The sequence below is a fragment of the Syngnathus floridae genome, chromosome 5 (genome assembly GCF_059516105.1).
Source record: "Syngnathus floridae isolate MCC-2025c chromosome 5, RoL_Sflo_1.0, whole genome shotgun sequence".
NCBI lineage: Eukaryota > Metazoa > Chordata > Actinopteri > Syngnathiformes > Syngnathidae > Syngnathus > Syngnathus floridae.
The window spans coordinates 9,392,680-9,415,196 of NC_142417.1; the positions used below are offsets into that span (position 1 = coordinate 9,392,680).

At 42.6% G+C, this 22,517-nt stretch overlaps 1 protein-coding gene across 4 annotated transcripts in view; it reads right to left on the reverse strand.

Moving 5' to 3' along the window:
* Positions 1-326: 326 nt before the first annotated feature.
* The window catches only part of ank1a (ankyrin 1, erythrocytic a), a 62,447-nt gene continuing 40,256 nt past the window's right edge, over positions 327-22,517 (reverse strand). For 3 of the 4 annotated variants that reach the window (XM_088375289.1, XM_088375291.1, XM_088375292.1), the window contains 27 exons: positions 22,415-22,513; positions 21,723-21,821; positions 21,005-21,103; positions 20,846-20,938; positions 20,702-20,774; positions 20,559-20,579; positions 19,275-19,395; positions 19,034-19,112; positions 18,805-18,917; positions 18,504-18,728; positions 18,091-18,245; positions 17,796-18,007; positions 15,547-15,751; positions 15,362-15,458; positions 14,943-15,171; positions 14,747-14,875; positions 14,552-14,671; positions 14,372-14,456; positions 14,095-14,169; positions 13,833-13,964; positions 13,592-13,744; positions 8,807-9,461; positions 8,076-8,421; positions 6,320-6,403; positions 5,943-6,089; positions 4,617-4,718; positions 327-3,116 (listed from right to left, as the gene is read on the reverse strand). In XM_088375289.1, the coding sequence (XP_088231415.1) occupies positions 4,644-4,718; positions 5,943-6,089; positions 6,320-6,403; positions 8,076-8,421; positions 8,807-9,461; positions 13,592-13,744; positions 13,833-13,964; positions 14,095-14,169; positions 14,372-14,456; positions 14,552-14,671; positions 14,747-14,875; positions 14,943-15,171; positions 15,362-15,458; positions 15,547-15,751; positions 17,796-18,007; positions 18,091-18,245; positions 18,504-18,728; positions 18,805-18,917; positions 19,034-19,112; positions 19,275-19,395; positions 20,559-20,579; positions 20,702-20,774; positions 20,846-20,938; positions 21,005-21,103; positions 21,723-21,821; positions 22,415-22,513 (3,921 nt within the window). In that variant the 3' untranslated portion in view covers positions 327-3,116; positions 4,617-4,643. The remainder of the gene's footprint in view (positions 3,117-4,616; positions 4,719-5,942; positions 6,090-6,319; positions 6,404-8,075; positions 8,422-8,806; positions 9,462-13,591; positions 13,745-13,832; positions 13,965-14,094; positions 14,170-14,371; positions 14,457-14,551; positions 14,672-14,746; positions 14,876-14,942; positions 15,172-15,361; positions 15,459-15,546; positions 15,752-17,795; positions 18,008-18,090; positions 18,246-18,503; positions 18,729-18,804; positions 18,918-19,033; positions 19,113-19,274; positions 19,396-20,558; positions 20,580-20,701; positions 20,775-20,845; positions 20,939-21,004; positions 21,104-21,722; positions 21,822-22,414; positions 22,514-22,517) is intronic. The other variant, XM_088375290.1, reaches the window with a different exon arrangement.

Genomic DNA, 22,517 nt, shown 5'->3' on the forward strand with positions numbered 1-22,517 from the left:
AGTACTGGTCAGGATGCTCCTTGGATGCCTCTTTGGTGAGGATGTTCCACCACATCCTACTGGGAGGAGGCTCCATGGGATGACCCAGGACATGTTAGATTTAAGAGATTATGTCTCCTGTCTAGCCTGGGCCTTCCCCCAGAAGAGCTGGACCAAGTGGCTGAGGAGAATACGATTTTTTTTTTTGGTGTGGAATTTAACAGCTACTATTATGAGGTGTTTAATAAAGTAACCAAAATATTTTGTTTTTCATCACTATGTTGTAGCAATTGTGTAAGATAGAGGTGCATGATGAGTTTGATCATCCAAAATAAAACATCCACAAACACATTGCATTTCTTTATTAATTTTGTAAATGTTGAGCTGGTGTACAGAGTAGGTTGTCAACAGATGTTCTTGGATTTGATTTGATTGAAAGTTTTTTTTTTGTACATGTCGACTTAAAATTCATGTTCGCTTCCCCATAACAATAATAAAAAAATGCAAACAAAACAAGTTCAAATACCCGCGAGACCCTTATTCATCCTCAGGTGCAGGCATTACCCAGAAGTCAACAGTCTCTTTGTAGCTACATCTGAAGGTTTGATGCTAAAAGTACATCCATAACATAACTAGAATCCCAGTTGAAACGTAGGGGTGCATAGCATTCTAAGTAAATATATATATTCTCATATATATTCATATACATATATGTATAGCCTTTTATGTTAAAAACATTTTCTGTGCATGTGTGCATTTGCATTCCTTAGTATTGAGTAATATGCTATTGCGTTAATATCCATCCATTCTAAAAGGAATATACAGTACATGTCCTCCCTAATTTTTGCAATGGAAATATTTTTGCGTGAATTGGTGCATGGTGTCACTTCTGTTATTTCTTCATCAGAATAAAGCGTCTCTCTGCGTGCACATAATAGCAAGACTCCTCCACGTGTCACCATGAGGAAAATACTGTACAGTATAGGGTAAGGCGGGGGGGTGGGGGGGGCGGATTGGGGGTGGGCTGTGTTGAGGGAAAATACTCGTCATCGTCTAACCATTGGAGCCACTGGGACTTTTTGTTGCAGCATCTATTGTCTTCATAATAGATCCCCAACCCCAACCCAACCCTGACATCAATAGCAGCCCCTGCTTTAAAAACAAAGCCCTTATGAGCAAAACATAAGGGGAAGTGTAGCGTTACACTTTTTCTCTTAACCTCATTGGTGTATGGAAATGCATCAAACAGAAAAGGGATGCGTAGTGTCAACAATGTTTGTGGTTCGAGTCAAATTAATGTAACATCTGCTTGCATGAGGGTGATTGATGATCAACAGCAAGTACAGTGTGTACAGTATATTTTTCATCTACTATAGAATAGAGTCAATACATTAACACATAACAAGTACAGTATTACCAAGACTTTACATTCATCTGTGGCTGCTAAAAAACAAACACATAATAGATCCATGTTTATTGCAACTTTTTGTGAGACTAATCAGTGGTTGTCAACACAACCCCATAAAGAAAAGGCTTGCAGGTAGTCAAATGATATGAGATGGCACATTTTCCCAAGGTAAATCAATCTTTCGACTTGGGAATTGACTGTAATGGTGGTGACGAAACAAATAGTGAACTACTTTGCTGACAAATGATCAGCATGAGGACATTTTTCCCTAATGTCAAATCAACGGCCTCTTTGAACGACTTCAAAAATTGTTTCAAAGAGGCAAAGTGATCATATGTGCAATTCAAATGTACTGACATCATTTCTGAATGGAGTAAAGCTGCGACTAACAGACTGAAAGCCCGACTGTGACCCCCGGAATCCTCTCTCCGTGTCTTTTTATTAGCACAATTATTGCTTCCTCAGCACAAGACATAATGACAACTAAACACGCTTGAGCGAGGGTGGGCTCACAGTTGTGGCTCAGTCTCTCTTCACAGTGATTGCTGGCCGGCTCTGCTACACGTGGCCAAGCGGACAAACACGGAAGCTCAACATATTGACGGCCCTCAACCAAAACGGGTGACATCCTAATAGCCTCAAGGATAGGGATGACTTTGGATGCCATCAGGGGTTCTGGAGGTGGACAGTACTGCTACATTGTTTCAGGTCATAACGGGAAGCAAAAGTTGTACTTTGGCTCACATTGATAAACATAAACCTCACGAGTATAAGAAAATTGCGACTTAACTTCTCCAGGTTATCTGCCACTTCCAATGTCTTATTGCGGGAAGGTCACACACGGCCTCCTTCACATCTCTACTGTAACAGTAAATGACATGTCATACTCTCTTTGTGTCAAATCAGAGGGGCAAAAAAGCACATGGAGAGCATGGGAAAAGGTAGGTCACATTTGTATGTTGCTGTCCTCACAAAGATATAGATATATATATATAATTATACAGTATAGGTTCAGATTGAATGGGAGGGAAGAGTACCGTAGCAGCATCAGTGGGATGTTAAACAACAATACACTACAATTTAGTGCATACCATAATATGTACATGACACTTATCCTTAGGTGATGGTTGTAGCACAGATTTTTTTTGTAGTGTTGCTTTTTGCTCAAGGAGAGGTCATAGGTCGCCACTACACAGAGCTCTACTGTAACTGTTGTTGCTCCCGTTTTTTGGAAAGTTAGAATACTGTTTCCTGATTGGATGATATTTTCTGATTGGATCACACGTAGCCTGCATTGCACCCAGCTGATTTGTCCCATGCGCCCCCCCAACCCCCCACCCGCTCCCTCACCCACTTTCGGAATTTGTAGCTAAAGACAGGCCATGCGGCGACAGTCGCTCATGCTGACAGACAACAGGAAGCATGTTTTGGGTGCTACTTTTTTGTCTGTTTTGTTTTATAGGAAATCATGCTTCTAGTTTAGGAGTTTGTCCTCATGTTTTTTTTTTTGTTTTTGTTTTTAAATAAAAAAAAAATAAAGAGGTTGGTAAAAACTACAATTATCCTTCTGGTATGTGCGACAGCAGTGACTTGGTGCCATTCATTTCCTTTGTCTGCCTTTTTTGTTTGTTTGCTTGTTTGTGAGTGTTCTTCAGTTTGTGTCAGCTGTTGCTGGTCATGTGTCCATGTAGGAGGTTTTGGGGGACGGACTCGACTCCTGCAGAGAATTCTGAGGACAGAGGAACACATGCTCATTTAGAACAATGCCAATTTCCCCAGACCATATTTTCAAACCACTATTGATGATAACAATGACTATTAGGCATGCAAACTACAGTGGCTGAGCCTTTGGGGTCAACATGTACTCTGAACTATCACAGGTTTATACTATTCAGTACTGCCGTGAGATATTGAGTATAATTTGTTTCATGCTTACAACTCAAAACAATTGTATCTGGAATAGTCTTGCCCATTGAAATTGAAATTATGTTAATCCACACTCCAAATAACAACAACAAAATATGAATGTGTTTCTCAATAAGGAAAATGTCACTTTATAATATTCTGCTTTGCAAAAGAATGTAGTTATAACAAGATTGGGTAGAATTTAGTTTGGAAATCATTGCGACTCATTCTGTTGTATGCAATCTGGCTACGGGTGGCAATATAATGCACCCACGCAGGTAGAATAGAATAAGCATTCATTATTGGGCAAATTGCTTTTTCTTGTGACGTGAAGTGAGGTGAGTTCACTCCCACCATACAGAGCTACTATCATAAATGTTTGCTCCCAAAAATTCTAATCACCCAAAATGATGACTAACAGATTGCAAAACTCAAGTCGGGTCACTTACAGCTCAAGACATTACTGTACTGTAATTGTCAGTCAATTGCACAAGATTGTGGGGGGAAACTAATCTTGCCTAAATAAAGCTCCTCAACTCTCTTCAACAGTCCACTGGCAGCAAGATACCACCAGATGGTGACAAAGCAATACTGTTATTGCTTTGGCCTCAGCATTAAAACAGTGAATAAGTGAGATTTTCCAGGAAATGTTAGGTTACCCCCTTCAAAAACGCAGGTGTTCACCGTAAAAGTAGTCTCATGAAAGAAATACTTGTCCATATTTGAACTTTATCTATCCTCCACCTCCCTTTGCATTGGATATCCTGTTAACAACATGTAAGCGAGCATAAAGAATCTTGTCGAGCTTGCTGAACGTTCAGCTGTCAATTACTAGAAATACCAACAATCCAAGGAATGTAATAGCCCCCGCAGTTGGAAAGGGCAAGTACCACACACTCACGCATAGACATACGCATGCACACATACACACAGAGCTCACAAAGACGCACAAAAGCAAGGTCACGTTGACCTTGACAACAAACACACCTCCATCATGGCTACTCTGAATTCAAGAGTAATTACATTATCCACCCCTCCGACCCAGAACCTTAATCTTCACACTCCGGATATTACTACACAGATAGAAATAGAACAAAATAAAATGCTGCCTTTATAAATGCAATTCTATGAATATACTCAAAATATTGCTGTTCATCAAAATGATTTAGTAGTCATCCTTCAGTTTTGCTGTGCCAGCATCACATAGCAGTAGTATTAGTGGTGAAGTTAAAGGTACATTCAATGGCATTTAATCCACAGAGTGGATTAAATGGTCTCGCCCAGCACACGTCATAACGAGGCGCACTGTGGGTGAGTCCCGTACCTGCGGGAAAGCAGCACTCAGCCTGCCTCACTGCTTAACTCTTCGCAGGCTGGCACATTTCACTATCTGAGCACCTTTCTTCATAGTATCCACAGTATCGGGCTACAGTCGGAGGAAGAGATGGGATGACAGGGACGGAACCAAAGGTGGGAAGGAATATTAGTGAGGCAAAAAGTTGAGGGAAACCAGGGAGGCAAAAAAAAAAGGGGGATGGACAGAATAAAAAACAGTCAGAGGTGAAGAAAGAGGGAAACAAGGGGGAAGAAAGAAATGATATACACGTATATAGATATATAAATATACTAAGAGGCAGGCAAGGACAAAAGCGATGGCTGGCAACTGAAGATAAGAACCTATGTGAACTGGAGAAATGAAGGGTGGATTGACAGCACAGAGTCACAATTGAAGTACTACAGACTTTAATGAGGTCTCATTCATGAAGGCTTCGTCGACATACAGGACAAACACGTGAGGTAGGTGCAGTTTAGTGATTGTTACAATCGCTGGAAACTCTAATCGAGTGATTGGTGACTTGCGAGCATTAAAGCTGGATTGATGACAGCAGCGGAGCAATTTCGCTTTCAACGTGCATGCAGAGGAACCTCCGAAGGTGAACGCTAAAGAGTGACGCGATATGGAGTTTGAGTAAAATGGTTGGGATAAATACGCGTCAGACGAAAACTTGACGTGAAACAGCAAATGTGGTGAGACGATTGACCTAACATGACAGTTTCAAACTCATTTTAGTGACCCCATCAAAGAAGCCCAAGTGGTGATAAATGACAGAAAGAAAACGTGGGATGATGATCAGTACAATAACTAATGCATTTATTTTTATATTAGCTATGGCATAAAATCAGGGCAACAGATTTTAAAAAATATATAAATGTGAAGTGTCTAAATAGCTGATTGGTGTAAATGTTAGTGCGGATGGTTCAATTTTAGGCTCCAGCTAAAGACAAGCGCGATACAAAATCCATAGATGGATAGATGGATGGATGAAAGGATGAATGAAGGGAAAAGAAAATCAACATCGCATTACGGATTGTGTTCAACTTTGGAGGTTCCACGCTTGTCCCACATACATCACACGCTTCTTCTTAGCCTCTTTAAAATTATGATCATCATCATAGTGAAGCTCATGCATGTTAAGCTTCTTGGTGATCTTGATAAGACTCAGGAGCTCACTCAAGCCTCACCAAGAAACATGATGTAAATCAAAGCGCCACATCAGATGACTGCATCATCTGATTTGATTCAGTCCATCTGGTCTAAAGGGAGGGCAGGGGAGTGGTGACACAACCAGCTTGCAGATCAGAAGCCCACCTTGCTGCTTTCCCGGCCCAGGATGGCGTAGCTCATGAACTGCTCGGCGTCCACCTCCAGCTCGTTGGCGTCCTGCAGAGAACCGTCCACGCTCACGTCCTGAACGCCGTCCTCGCCCTTGCCTCTGCGCACCACCTTTCGTACAATCTGACACAAGCAGCGGTAGAGTGGGGAGTGGGCCACAGACATTTTCACAATTTAATATTCATAATAGCATAAAGATGGCATGTTTCAACATAATACCAAGTTGGTAATAAAAAATGTTTTTTTTCAACAAGAAATCATGATTATGATTATGACGCATTAAGTTACCAACTATTGTTGAGTGTCCAATAAAATGGTTTTACACAGTAACACAACAATGACAAGTGTCTGACCTTTTTAGTGATGATATTTCCATGCTCGTCCGTAAACTGCTCCTCGCTGACCTGTTCCCCCGGAAGATCTTCAGCCTCATCCCCCTGCGAACCAGAAAGTGATCAACATTCTGTAACTACCTTTAGTAGTTATAGAAAACATTGAGGAAAATCAATTGCACAATGAAAGGAATTGGTCTTGTTTGTTGGAACAGGCTTAACCTCAATGTAACTGCTTTAGACTATTTACGATGACTTGCTTGTAGCTTGTGAGAAAAACAACATTGCCCTGACTTTAACACAGATACTAAGCAATGTTGAGAAATAATTGCTGCTAAAATCTTAAAATATCCAACAGTCAATTAATTATCTGGCCTGGCACCTGGGAGGGGGTCCAAGCATATTTCAAGGCAGGGGGGCAACGACCTTGTACCACCCCGCCAACTCCGCCATTACATGTGGTCCAAAACAATATCTTCAAACTCGTACATTTAACTTAACAAAGGTGTTCCGCAGATATAAAAAAGTCAAATTGCTCTTAATAGCAAGGTCAAACATTGCAGCCAATATTCCTGTCCTCCCTCCCTGAGGTACCTTGAGGATGACTCTCCTGCGGACCACCCTTGTAGTGACATTCTCCTCTTCGTCAGCCACGCCCTCCACCTCACCGAGCTCGCGGTCAAGCTGAACGTGGATGAAGGTGAGCAGCGAGCGCACGGAGCCGCTGGCTATGTGCAGCACGTTCTGACAGCTAATGACCAGAAAGGCCAGCAGCACCAAGCTGAAGAGGAGCTCTGTCACCAGGGCCCACATTGCCCCGCTTGGATCAGCCTTGGATTCGCGTAGCCCTTTGACATGCACGCCGCAGAGAGCTCACCAAGCCTTCAGCGACGCCTCTCCCCCGAAAAAAACGAACCCAGCGACAGCTGCTGCCCCCGGCCTGCCTTCACGGTCAAAATTTTGCTCTTTCGTTCCTATCCTTCCATAAAGCGGGGCAGTGGGCCCTTTCCCTCAGGACACGATTCCTTCCCACTGGTGGATCAGTGACACCCTGTCAATGACTTTGGGGGGGGTTCTACTCCCACCTCTCTGTCGCTTTGGCCATGTGATCTGTGAGCTTTAAATACCTCGAGATACTTTTGTGACATTGGGCAGCCACACATAGCCATTCTTGATGTAGTCATTACTTTTCGCACTTACTGGCTTTTGCACGGATTAACACATACAAGTAAACAAAAGCATCGCCATGATGGGCAGTTACAAATAAACTGCAGTAAAATACTAATAATGTCTCCATGACTTTGAAATAAAAAGAAAGTCTGATAAAGTACACAAAAATGACTGATGGTCTGGAAGCAAATGTCTATTTGTGCGTCCACATTTCCAAAGTTGTGTTTGTCCTTTACAGTGTGATGTCATGAAAGTCAACACGTGGGACGGACCTGGGCGGGGACTGTGTAACATGAGTAAGACAGTGCAAATTCTTGCTATATTTGGCCCCACATGCTGTTCGTGCCCATTTTCGGCCTTGGACTGGGCTTGCTTTATGTACACTTTGGATATCGCGGGAGGAATCCGATGCTTCTAAGAATGACTAGGTATACTGAGAAAATATACAAATTTGTCAAATTTGACAGCATCTTGCTAACTTAAAAATGTGTGTAGTGAGTCTTACTCAAATAGGATATGTCATGGCTTATACCGGCAGTCTAACAAGATGATGACTTGCTTTTCATTTTTTACTGTTTGTTAGCAGCAACGCTGAGTGTTTGCTCACCTGTCCTTTGAAACGCACGTCATCCCAGGCTCTCATCTCTGGGGACCTCTGCGGGAAGCCTAAACCCTTCTCAAACGGCTGGGTGCCCCGGAAGTGCCCTCGTAGAATTTCCGAGTGGCCCATGTCCCTCACGGGCTGCAGCAAAGCCTCTTGGGACAAATGAGACTGGTCTCCATCCATGGAGTTGCAGCATGACGATATCATGGTGTCAATGACCGGTCTAGATTTTGTCTGGTTGGCCACCCAGGCCTGTGCGTTTGTGACTGGGGTCCACCCTGGAGCTGTTTGTTCTTGCAGGTAGGAAATGAATGAGCTGCCTCCATTTCCACTTCCACCATTAGATGACCTGAAATGGAAGAGCACATGCTCAATGGTAATACACACTAAAATACAGTAATGAGGCTTTACACTTTATTTTAAATGGCATTCTTTCTAATACATAACGGGGAGGCCTCGAATAAACTTCTGTAGTTCCTGTCAGGTACATGCCTTCGTTACAAAATCTAACATGGGTGCCACACTGGTAACCCCTGCTATAGAAAATGGCTGGATCAAAAAAATATAAGATTTGGCCCACTAATAGCTTCCAAATTTATTTGTATGGTTTTGTTTAGGCTCGTGTTTGTGTGAATGAGCCCTCAGGCACAATGGACCCCATGTGACATGCAGTACTTCCATTGTATATTGACACAGATTGTTTTTCTGATGGAAGGGGGCGGGGTCAAACTCACCTGTCACCATTCCGATCTGCAACACAGGTGAGACCGGGTGACTCACTGAGTCGGGCATACACCCTTTGCTGTCCTGAAACAAGAGAAAGCCCTTCCTCTGAGCCCTGACACCCTCCTCCTCCTCCTCCTCCTTCTCTTCCTCCTCCTTCATTGCCACCAGTCGTGCTAGCGACGGCTGACAACTCCGAACTCGCCTCTGACCCCTGACCATTGTTCAGTCCGTTAAGACTGATACCAGCGATGGTGCCGCCGAGCGAGGCCGGCGTGGCGGTGCTAAGCGAGTCAACGCCCATCTCCGAATCGTCCTCGGGCATTTCGATTGAGCCGCTCAGCACGACGCCCCCTCCGCTGGCGGCGCTGGCCCGACTGGCCGGCCGACCCAGACTTCCATAGGGCAGCCCGAGCAGGCCCTCTGAGTCGTCGGCATTACTGCACTCCAGCGAGGAATCCTCCACAGGCACCAGGGATGGGGAGTTGCCCGAGGGCCACACCTGCACGTCGGACATCTCCATGAGGGTGTCCTCCTCTGTGGTGGCAATGGGCGCGCAGTCCAGGCTGGAGACCTCCTGCCAGTAAGGCTCAGCGCCCAGAGGTGAGGGCAGGTTGTACTGCATGGAGGCCGGGGACAGAAGCTCATCCTGCGCCAGCCCATAACCTGGAGTGACACACAGAAAAGCACACTGACACCCGGCCCCCCCCACCTTGCTCCCCACCTCACAAGCGCGGCACTGGGAACCTGGGAAAGGGGAGAGTGCCCCTTTGCCCAGGAGCTTGGCAAAATGGGGAGGGGTAGAGGAGGCTGAAGGTGATGGAAACGGGAAAGGACTAGGAAGCAATTACAAAACGAGCCAAAACAATCAGAGAGGTATAGGAGTGCAAAGTGCTGAGAAAAAAGAGCAAGGATGTTTTTGGGAAGATTTGGGGGGTTTCAGTAGAAGCAGCAGCAGACACATATGGACCAACAAAGTTAGACCGAGGCCCACTTGAGACTGATGCTGCTCTGCTGGCTGCCACCTGCAGGGAGACGACAACGGTAACAGCTCCCCCTAAAATGGAGCTGATTCGTCCATCCAACATGCCGTAATCAACCCGCTCGCAACATGTGCTTCTCATCCAGACACACTATATCGCCATCACACGTCTGCATGCATTCAACCCCGGAGGTTGATAATGTCAGGCTGGAGAGCATGCATGCAGGCAATCTCAGTCACATACATACAACACACGCTCTTTGTGGTCTCAAAAAGATCTCATCCAATCAAAACATTTGAACTTACAGGTACAGGAGAGTTTCTATGTTGTGTTAATATTCAGTATTAAATTAGATGAATCACATTAGAGAAACGGCTGTGGACTCAGGTCACTCCCACATCTGTGACAAATTGGAAGGCTTGCTGTATATACTACAGCACAGCAGCAGAAGTTCTATTCATTTTAATTTGTTATTCCAAATAAGACTGCACCAAAACATAACTTGTAATCTGCATGAAAGTGATGAGCTGGGGTGAACTTAAGTTGATGTAAGCAAAGTAAACAGGCTGTAAAGTGGAACATAGAGCATACAGTGAAATAGGAGGAATATACCCCCCCCCCCTCCCACCATAAGCATGCGTTCATGCACAGCAGAAAGAGAGCAAGAGGACAGTAAGTGTCAGCGTTTCATTCACTTCATGCTTGAGCACTGCTGAGACTGCAGCAGACATCCGAGACAACTTGCGACCTCAACCACCTTGTGACCTACATGCTACACTGCCTTTCACACTCCAAACTGCTGCAGTGACGAGTGCCTGTTGCTAGTTACATTGTCTAAAAATATGAAATTCATTGTAAAGGGCCTTTATGTTGTGATAACAAATATAATAGGGGGAATATAATTACTATTTCCCATGTTACCAGTAGTTTACATTAAAAAATAAATAAAAAATTAAAAAACAACAACCTTAAGTCAGTTAACTTAATGAATTGCAAATAAGCAGTTCTCTGCTACAGAAAACTGCAACAATGCAGTTTATTGCCCCTGACCAAGGTGAGTATTTTGAAATACTGCTCAAAGTTGGAGTCAGTTGTTTTGAATCCAATTAGGTACCTGTATATATTGTGAGGTATAGTAATTTGTATTCATTGGTTTTACTAAAAATCAGCATCCACTTGTTGAGATCACCAGTTTTTCCCAGCAGTCTGCAATGCAGCATAATACATTACAGTAGTTATCTAGCTTCCCCTCTTCCATGTAATAAATCAAAACCTATTGGAAAAACGTCTGTAAAACAGATGGCGTTGACAGTGTGATCAATAAAATAAAACGAATTAAGACAGGAAAGCAAAGCAGTGACACTGATGTGAAATGTACATTACTGTGCAAAGGTCAGCTTTCTTATTTTCATGAGATGTTACTCAGAAGGACAGATACAGTTACCTGGATTGAAAAAAAAATTCAGAAGTCTACTTTTTGATTTTATAGACAGCATTTTGCTGTGGTTGTACTCTATACAAAAAGTTGTTGGGTTGAGTTGAGAATGTCGCACCTTGGATTCTGACCAGAATAAAGACATCAGAACATATCATTTCAGTCCTTAAGGCTTTACACTGGCTCCCAGTCACCTGAAGAATAGATTTTAAAATTATGCTAATGGTCTATAAATCACCTTGGACTTGGGTCCTGAATGGTTCCTGGCCTATAAATCACCTTGGACTTGGGTCCAATGCTAATGAATGAATGCTAATTCAGTATAACTCCAGTAGACCTCTGAGAAATGGGAGCTCGAGTCAATTAGTGTTTTTTTTTTCACAGACCCTTGCACAGCATTGTAAATATATATACTGTAATACAGAAATAAGGTGGCAAACTGCACACTTACAGGAGGACATAAATCGGCATAATAGAAACATGATGTTCACCTTGAGCCAAACAGATTGACAAATTAACAAGGGCATATTGGGTATTGGGATAGAGGAGATGTGTGATATGAAATTGATACAAATAGAGTACAACACTTTGATTGTTTACATAAAACAACCCATCAAATGAACACCGTTGACAGAGAATCAGCCACAAAACCACAACATTCATCCATGAACACCCTTGCCATTGGTTACAAAAAAGGTTCCCCACCTTTTTCACCCAAATTATGAAGACCACCGAGGACAGAAAAGAACGTGCATAGTAGGCATGCCATGCAAAGGTACCGTGGCATGCGTTTTCAATGCATTGTTAGAGATCAGAAGTCATATTGCTCACATCCAACAATGTGTGCGCAAATGCAGCGGAGGCATGCACAAACAAGGCAAGCAGGGCAAGGGAAGGACATTGTGGGGGAAGAGAAAATAGAAAGGAGAGGGAGATGCACACAGACGCAAAGTAGGGGAGAGAGCAAGGGTCACCTCCCCTCTCCCAGTGGGTGCTGAGTGCACACACAGCCTATGTGAGGTGAATCATTCACACAGCGGACATTTACAAACGTGGGCGTTTCAAGGCTCTTAAAAAAAAAAAAGAAATCACGAAAGAAAAATGCACAAAAACGTCGCAAGAAAATCAAAGAAAAAATATGGGTCAGAGGTCAACATGAGGTCGGCATGAGGTCAGAGTTCGGAGAGCAGTGAGGAGGAGGAAGAGTAAAGGCTGCAAATGACATGTCCACAGAAAGAGTGGAGGACAGATTCACAGGGAATGACAACAGGGCTCCCAAAATGACATTCAGTGCACCAACAGCATTATTAGTCCTCAAGAAACTCAAACCGGCCTCCATGCAACATCAGGCACGACAAGTTCATCAAAATTAAATAGGAAAGCCTCTCTGGACTCAGAGGATGCATTTTTAATTCTCTCTCTATATATAGGTACGACCGTTGTTCTCGGCAGTAATATAGTCAGGAATCTATTTTAAAGAAAGACTTAAATTTAAGGGTACGGGAATTGTTATGAAATGATCAAAATAGGAAAATGATTATCTTGTATTGTATTGTATTACTACTAATTAGATTAAAAAAATACAATTCAAATGACAAAGCTGAAAATGCCTTTGGGAGGCAGACAGGACAAGACAAGACGGCAGTCAGATTCACATGTGATGTGATCTGAATTATTTCTTCCTTTCTTTGCCTTTGGTTTCTATGCTTGGTTACATCTCGTTATATTGCTTCCAGTTTTCACAGAATTGCCTGTCAGACCTCACAAACAGGGTTGAAAATGGAATCAATAAGATGTAAGGCATGTGTGAAAGAAACCACAAGAAAAAGGAGTAAAAAAAAAAACTGCGTACTGACTCTTGATCGTCAGGCAACACTTGTGATCGATGTATGGTCTGATCATGTACAACAATGTGCTGCACTTAGAAAGTGGATGCTTGCATCTTATCTAAACAACCCTGAAGAAAAGATCATACACAACAGTAGGTAGATCTGAGATGAGATCCAATACAGGAGCTACTTCAAAAATCCTCCCTTTACAAGGATAATAATTGGCTCTATGAGAAGGACAAAAAAAGTGTCCAATGCAAACTGAGTCTTATTATCTCTGTAAAGGAAATTTTGTTGGTGCAACTCTTGTTTTTGATCTCATTAGATGCCATTTTTTCCCCCAATGAGTATAAATAGTGGAAGGCACTACAGGGGATGTACTGCAGTAGGAGTGTCCTGAGTCCATGAGCATTTTGCTGCGGTTACTTCCTGCAAAGGTTTCAAGGCAGCATTCATACGATGAGTGAGGAAATAACAGGGAGGTCTTCAAAGCATGTTAGGGAGGAAGGTAAGATTCATACAAAATCAAATTTGGGGTAGGGAGCTCACCATTGGTCATCGCAGGAGAGAGGTGTTCTCTTTCGTTATGTCGTCTGCCGAGTTCACGGGAGCCTTGTCTGGCGGGCTGTGCTGGTTGGCCCTCTAACATGGTGACGATGTCCATGCGGTCGATGGTGTTCAGGGCTGTGTACAAGGTCTCCACTGCAGCCGTGCAAGACAACAATTAAGATTACTCTCAGGTCAGTCGGTAGCTGCTGGTGAATGTGACATTGGGGCAGTCTGCGCTGACTTTTGGCTCGCTTGCCCTCGCGGGTTGCCCACAGGTTGAGTAGTGCAGAACTTTGCTCCAGCAGGGAGTTGGGATTCTCCACACGGATCTTATTGATGTCATCCACACTGAGCTGAAGCTCACGGGCCAACTCTAAGGGGAAGGAATCGCAAAAAAACAAAAGAGGTGAATTTAAATCCCTTTTTTCCGTGTCTGTGGTTGGAGGGACGACCTCAACTTTCAAATATGAAAAGCAATATGGAGAACAATTGTGTTAACTTACCAGCCCAGCTCAGTCCCAACTGTTCTGCAATCACAGCCATCTTAAGCTCAGTCCTCTCCATGGCACTCATCGATGCTGCAATGGGCAAAACACGTGACACTCATTCTCATGAGGAAAATGCCAGTGAAATGTTGCTACCCATTTTGTTTCAATTCTTTATTCATTTAGTTGGTTAACTTTGCAGATTTACAACAAACATGAAACTACTTATTTCACAGTAAGAACCTGTTCAGGTGGGTTTGATTAACCATGTGAAGTAGCGACGTGTGATTCATACCCATGGCAGGTTCGTTCAGCGCACTGTATCGTTCTCTTAGAGCCAGCGGGGTCAAAGTTCGCCTGCGGTCTTCACTTCCAATAACCTACCAATCAAGTTCACAACAATGAGCGTGGTTTATAGATCGAAAGAGAGAGAGAGAGAGAGACGATGTTGATGTTCGCTGACTCTGTGGTGTACCTTGATACATGGAGGCATGGTGATGTTGAGGTTACACAACACATGTTGACTATCTTCATACTTGGTGGTCTTGCGAAGGAACGACAGGAAGCCCGTGTGCTCTTTGCTACTATCCCTCACCTTGCACACAAGCACAAAAGAAGCAATGAAGACACACTACTGACATGCTGTACTTTTAAATGAATGGTTTAACACCTTCACAGAAACAGGAAGTCTGTTATCTCTAAAGGCCTGGAAGCTGAAGCAGCGAGGCTGCTGGGCGGCCTTCCGCACTGGGATGAGATTCCCGGAACATTCCAAGTGAAGTGGCATTCCCTCCATCACCTGTGAAATGAGTAAGCAAGATTTCCGAATTCTGCTTTTAATGCTTTTATAGTTCGAGCCGACCGACCTCGATGTCTCTGCTGCGGGCCACTTCTGTGAAGTTCTCATGCTGTTCCAGGGTTTTATCCATCTTGTCGTCGGTCATGCAGTAACAACGCAGGCGGCCTTCGCGTAACTCGTTCATCTTGGCAAAAACTACAAACTTTGCCATGTAAGGTACAGCTGACAGCTCTTTGTAGAGAAGGTTGGCAAAGGAGACAGACTCTGCTGTACGAGGACAGTCCGCCAGCCAGAACCTTGGAGCCACAACAAAAATGCCGACATTAGGTTAACGAAACATTGAATGTAAATGCTTTTTTTTTTTAATTGCTACAAGAGTGTCCCAGAGTGCCGGCTGTTTTTAAAGGTGTGGTTTTAGCTCCAGCTCTTGTACCTAACATTGTCTACTGTGTGTATGGGTGGTTAAATGTAACCAGGTGACCTTACCGTGCAGATACATTGGTTGTAAAACTGGCACATTCTTTTGCATAGACAAGCTTAGTTGTGCCAGTGATGTCCTCCCATTGAGCGGCAGCTGTTCCACCTGAGAAGCAAAATGAGATTTAAGTGACTATGCACAACTCACCTAAAATATTTTCAACTTGTCTTCATGATGTAGGAGCATGTCCTACCTATGACAGAGCAAAGCAGGCGCAGACTGGTGGTATCGCCCTCCCCAGAGTCTCGTGGGCTTTCCCGCCAGGATGGAGGCAGAGGGATGCGGAGGCCAATGGGTCGGTGGAACTTTCGCCGCCGAGGCTCCACCGTCACCACGGGGCTAAAGTTGGCTTGGTTACCAAGCAGCTTAGCTACCAACTCATCTGGAACGGGCTGAGCCTGAGGTCAAATGTAAGTGATGGAGAAGTGGAACACCCCAAGGGTGCAGAAGTGATGGAGCAAGATGTACAAATGTGATGGAGAGAGTCATGAATTCAAAAGAAGCAAGATGGAAGGGAAAAAAAGGTGAGAGCAGAGTAAATAAAAGAAAACAAACCTTGCTTTGAATAATACGTAGAGAAAAATCAAACCAAACTGTTTGTACAAGATAATAAATCATTTTTATTGTGTGAGACTTGATATCAAAGTTTTCTAGATATTTTCCCAACAAGGAAGAAACATAAAACATGACTAAAACAGCAACATAAACATACGACTAAAAAGTGGGTAAAATTTAGGACCACATTAGTAATTTTACCTACATTCGCTTACCATTGACAACATGAATGGTAGTTTTAAGTTAGAAATAAAAATAAATTCTCCTGTCTAACAGACAAGATGAAGGCCCATAAATATTTGCTGCTGCTGAACCATTGAAACCACATGGCAGACATCGCCTCTTCAACACTATTCTCAATAGTTCCCAAACAACTATATATTTCTTTCCCTAACAGCGCTAACAGTTGGTTTAAAGTGCATGATAATTCGGTGAATTTGTTTCTTCCCAAAACATGGATATATTCAATGCTTAATTAATAGTGTTACAAACACACGGTTGCCTAACTGCACAAGTGGCCAGTTTGATGGTCTCGTCTTACGGAGAGGATGTATCGAGGACTAGTAACTTTAATGCATTGTTCACATAGCTGAGTGAGCAAAGCTACAAATTTAGGGATTTGACTCACATAGAACAGAAAAACCATGGTGGTAATAGGGATGCATGTTAACTAATGGACAGACTATCGGACTGATATCGGAAAAAATTAAGTCATCACATTCATTGGTTTGATATCAATAAAAGTGGGAAAAAAACTTACATAAGTGCATATATGTATCGTGTGTAGTATAAAAAAAGTTATTGGTATTGGTGGAAAATAAGAATAGTTATGCATCCCTTGGTTGTATAATTTTAAAATCTTTGTGCAAGTCTACAGTGATAACATTCACAAAATGATCAAAAAAAAATCCCAGTATGAAGTTAAATAAATGTATTTTGTCCATGGCATTTATTTTGATTATCTTGTTAGGAGGTGTGTGGTACTTTGCGGCCCCCCAGTACCATTGATTAAAAAAAATTATTGTGGCCCCCTCCATTTAAACTGCCTATCCCTGGTCTACAACTTCATTTGAGTAATATAATATATTCAGACATTATACATAATTATATTATATATATAATATTTATAACAGGCATTCTTCTTGTCATATTTGTAAATGAGGTTTGTTGTTGTATCTAATAATATGAAACATATATAATAGACTGATAAATGTATTGTTGTATATTATACTGTACAGTATGGTGAGTAATCACTGCTCAACACAGTAGATTTTCTGACTATTCTTCCAGTTTCTAAAGTCTACAAAGTGTCTGGACTGGTCCAGATGATCATCGTAGGGAGCAAACAGATACAGGAGATTCAAGGTCCAATAAAGATAAAGAGAGTTTACATTATTCAGAATTTGGTAAGGGCACATACATCAGGCCTTTGTTTTTCAAAATACATGAAATCAAATGGCAGAAAATTATAACAAACAATGATGGAAAAAAAAATTACCAGGTTAAAAAAAGTGTGCTTTTTACAATGTATGGACATATGTGGACGGGTCAAGATATTTTTAGAGAAATTTTGGACACTAGTCTATAGTTTTGTTTTTGTTGTGACAACCTCTATAATGACTTTCATTTTCACATCTAGAAAGGTGTCCCAAAATGTATGTCCATACAGTGTAGGAGAAAGAAAAGAGGAAAAAATACAAGGCCACCAACAAGCATCCAATAGTCTAAAGGTGCAAAGTGCATGCACTGTGTGATGTTGACAGCAACAAAAAAAAAAAAAGAAATCACAACCATGCAAGGCAATAGCTGATATGATGAGGACTTTGTTCAACATGCTTTTCATGACTGTGTCCTCCTTCCTTCCTTCTCCTCATCGTCCCATCTCACCTGCAGTCCCAGACGGACTCGCTTGGTGACCGCCGTCTCGGGAAACGTCGCCTGGACCAGCGGCACCAGTTTGCTCGTCAACGAACCTCCTTCGGGCCCAATCAGGTCGCTCTCCTGCTGGACCCGAGACACGACGGCAAAATAAAGCGGGAAGTCGGTTGAGATGATGCGGCGAATTCGCTTCTTCACGAGTTCCTCCTGACTTTCCAAGTCTGTGCGGATAAGAAAATGACACCATGAAATGATTGGCCGTGGTCATGAGTGAAGAAGACCTTCATCGGGGAAACATTCTTACCCTCGTCCATCCCATTGAGGATTGTTTCAAGAACCTCATCACCATAGCGATTGCGATGTTCTTTCCACACAGATCCATTCTCACTCCTCAGCACCACAAGCTCGCGGTCGCCACGGCTCAGAGCAGCAAAGTGAGGGATCTCCACAATCACTGGTCTGGATTAGCAAATAAATTATTTTATGAATACTTCCTCACGCATAATTTTACCATTTTGTGAAACATGTATTTCTGTATTCTTCTGTCCAACCAAAGAAATCAAATCAAAACTCCAGGTTCAGCCCATTTCCCTCAAATAGTAGGTTTTAGAAAAAAATCTATTGTTCTAATTAATTTTATTGCAATGTCAGACCTGAAAAAATATTTTATCAGAACTTTTGCTTGCGAAAAAAGTCCAAAGTTAATTGCTTCCTCACCCAAGAAACTGCATGCCAGCTGGGCCGAGGGAGATTATTCTGCTGGCCAGGCCCTCTCCCTCCACAAGCGGAGGTGGGCTGGTAAGCTTCTGCGGCTTTACCAGGCGGCAGGTGATGCGGGTGGGAGCCGCACATGTTCTTGGGGGGATGATAACCCGCAGACCATTGTGCCTACTGCCTCGCATTGAGCCGCCACGGGCATCCACCATGAAACTGACCAGAAACCTGTTGTTGGACCCATACACATTCTTTTCACATACTGATCACAGTTTAGGGTTGTAAAAGGTTTTGCCGAACTGACCCTGTGTGAATGGGACTGGCGACTGGGCTGACGTTGTCTGATGTTTCAGTTGCCGGGCTGCTGGGAATCAGAGAATCTTCATCGTACTCTTTCGGCAGTGGGAGTGGAGTGTGCTACAGACAGAAAAAACAACCCTATCACCACACTGGTAAACCAAAGCTGCAATAAATATCTGAATTTAGATTAAAAACATCCTATCATGTCAAATACGTTAATGTATGTACTCAACCTGATCGAGCTCGTGTTCTTTCAGGATTACAGTCTCAGGTGAAACACGTGGAATCCTGGGAATGGCTGGAGAGTAATTTCTGTTGTTTGAGAAACAAACAAACAAACCAAAAAGTCAGACTGAGATTGTTTTGCTGTTGCTCCCCCCTGGTGTTTTTATTTCTCAAGTGGTAAGTAAACAGTCTATGTTGGGTCCCCCGCTATCGAGTTTGTCTGTCTGCCCTGCTTCCCAGCCCCCTTACGCTGTGCCCAGCCCTCTCTCGTACTCCAGTGATTTCTTGGGGGAGAGGAAATCGTCATCATGGTCTTTCATGTCATCCATCTTCATGTACCTGGCCCCTTCTGTCCCCAGGAGCTCCTCTCCTTCATAGAATAACATGCCAAAGAGAGCGAACAGACCGAGGTCAGGTTGGTCAAACCGCAAAAAGGGGAAGAGAGAGAAAGAGAGAAAAGGGCAAGGTGTTAATCAGCCGTCCGAAGGGTTAAACATCATGGAAACCAGGCGAGATGAAGCATGAATGATGTGGATGTGCACAGTCACTTGTTAACGCAACTAACAACATCACAACACTTCAACAATGACAATGTTTTATGAAAGACCAACTCATCCAAATTTAAAGACTCAAGAGAACAACAATGATTACACATTTAAGATGATTACTCTAACAAAGTCTTCACAACGGAAAGCAAGCCAGCAAAATCTAATGTGAGTAAAGTTAATTACTTACCCCCATAAAACGGCCCATTTGTGTTTAGCTCACAAGTAATGAATAAAAACAATTATTTTTTACCATGTCAGCTATTTTTTTTGCCCTCTGAAAAAAGTGCACAGTTCACTGGTTAATACGGGTTATTACATCACGAGAGACCTGGAGCTTGTCTTGCATATGTGTGTTGTCACATGTAATGAATATTTTAAATGTCCACTAAGCTACCTTCTATATTTAGAGCGACAAAATACTAGATACTAGAGCTGTGCACCAATCGGTATTAACTTGAATAGAGATGCAAATCGACAGAAAATAAATTCAGAATCATGAGAATGAATCATATTGTTATATGTATTAGTGTCACCGATATGTTTGCATGACAATGTGTGTGACGCGTATACAGTACGCATGTGTGTGTGTGTGTGGGGGGGGGATCTTCAAGCATGACACCCAGAAACATTAACGTGCATATAGAAATATTTTGCTGTCCTACAACAAGTGTTCAATGTTGCAGAAGTAAATTTAGGTGCGATGAAAATAACACTAACAACATGATTCACTTGTATTACATAATGGTACACAACATAACTCCATGCAAATGTGTTCCCCACCACAAATATTCAAGTTAGTGAATGAGTGCTATTGCAAAGACATATAAAGGTTAAGAGTGTGGCTATGCGCACATGGCAGCGAGATATCACAGTGAACACCAGCACAGACAAGATAACAATGGAGAGGGTGAGCTTGAAATGGAGAACCACACTGTACTTCATTACGGCAACCTCCCAATGGGAGGAGATAAAAAGACATGCATACCTAAAGTTAGCTGTGCAAGTCCTAAAAAAGGTACAGAAGAGTAAAACATGAATAACCGAGAGGTCCAGTTCAATATATTCTTCGTACAGTGAACCTGTTAAAAAATATATATTGATATTTAACTGACTACTCTGGTGTCGTACCTTCATCTTCGGACACATCCAGTATCTCATCCACTGTTTCTGGAAAACTCATACGGTGTTTTTCTGTGGTAGTCTAAAGGGCAGAGAAAACATTGAAATAATCTGTCCATGTCTATCTTGCACCAAGATTTCCAAACATCTCACCATGGAAACAGTTTCCTCAGTCACAAGCTTTAGCACATCAATCACAGAGATGTAGCCCAGCCTCTTGGCAATGGAGAGCGCTGACGTCCCATTCTAAAAGGCACACAATGATCACATGATAGTAACGTTTCACGAAGGAGAAGGTGCTGCCATGCTCACCGTGGTGGTCTCGTTCGGCTGCGCTCCATGCTTCAGCAGCAGTGTTACAATGTCTGTGTGTCCTTGCTGAGCGGCCTGGTGCAGGGGAGTGTAACCGAGCTAGACAAGATAAGAAAGCCGTCATCGGCATCAATTTATTTCTGACTTCCTTAGTGCACTTATGACAGACAAATGACATCAAGCTGTTATTCCCTGAAGGATACATTGCATCTGTGCCTATAAAGCGTCACATTGCTTACAACCATTCATTAAAAAAAAAAACATACTCTACACTCATATCTGAAGATGTTTGCTCTCCGCTGACACGGAAACCTGATTGAAATGAATTGGCTGGACATTGTGTTCATAAAGCATTTCATATAAAAATGAATGCTGACAGTATGTTCCTGGCCACATTCCAGGCAAATCTTTTATTCAGGCTTCGCTTTGACCTTCCCGAAATCTCCACAGGAAGTCCTCTGTCAAATCCTCTGCAATCATTTGCATGTGCATAGATAAATACACTTTATTAATCCTGGGAGGTTAAATGAGTACACACAAGTACAGTGTATACAATTTGCAGTTTATACGTGGCTTTTCTGTATATACACAAAGAGTAATAGCTATCTATTGTAGGGTATAAGAGTACTATAAATTCATTGTCCAAATGAGTTCATTTACAGCAGTGCGGCTATAAAACTGCTGCAGATGAATTTCACAACCAGAAGGAGGAGCTCACCCGTGTTTTGCTGTTGACGTTGGCCTGTTGCTGCAGCAGGAACTTCACCATTTTGATGTTGCCATAGTGACACGCAACATGGAGAGGTGTGTAGCCCATCTGAGATGACACATTTACAACCAATGACTTTTAACATAAAATCCAACCTAACGGTTTAAAAATGGCTGACCTTCAATCATAGTTGACATTTCATGCATATGCACACTGATTTTTGTATTCTCCACTCTATATTTTGGGTTCCTGAGACATGAGTATAGATGGTAGTGGGGGAAAATTCATTTTCTAAAGGGATGACGTATTGACCTTATATATACTATGATGGAATAAATTGCATAAGATGATATGCAAATGTATCAGCGGTTATAATTAAGAAATGAAAGTTGTCTGACAAACAATATGTTCAGTGATCTAAAAAAAAAACCCCACTGCCTATTTTTATGTTTGATTGTGACTTCAGAATGACCTTGCAAGGACTGGTAAAAGATTATGGACAGGCTGGATGCGGGACATCATTTCCAGATCCGATCTATGGTCTATTAGTGACAAAACAACCATGACCTTGAGTACAGTAACAATGTGGAAGTGCAATGAGTCAAGGCTATTGTATGTCAGTAATCCACGAGGATATTGGGCTCTAGAGATGAGAATCAAGCTTCTGATTGATACAAAAGATCGATTTTTAGAAACCTTACCCTTGTAGCAGCATAGACCGATGCGCCTTGCTTCACTAGGATGTCAGCAATGCCAACGTGTCCCTCCTGTGCCACAAGATGGAGGGGTGTCAATCCGCTCTGT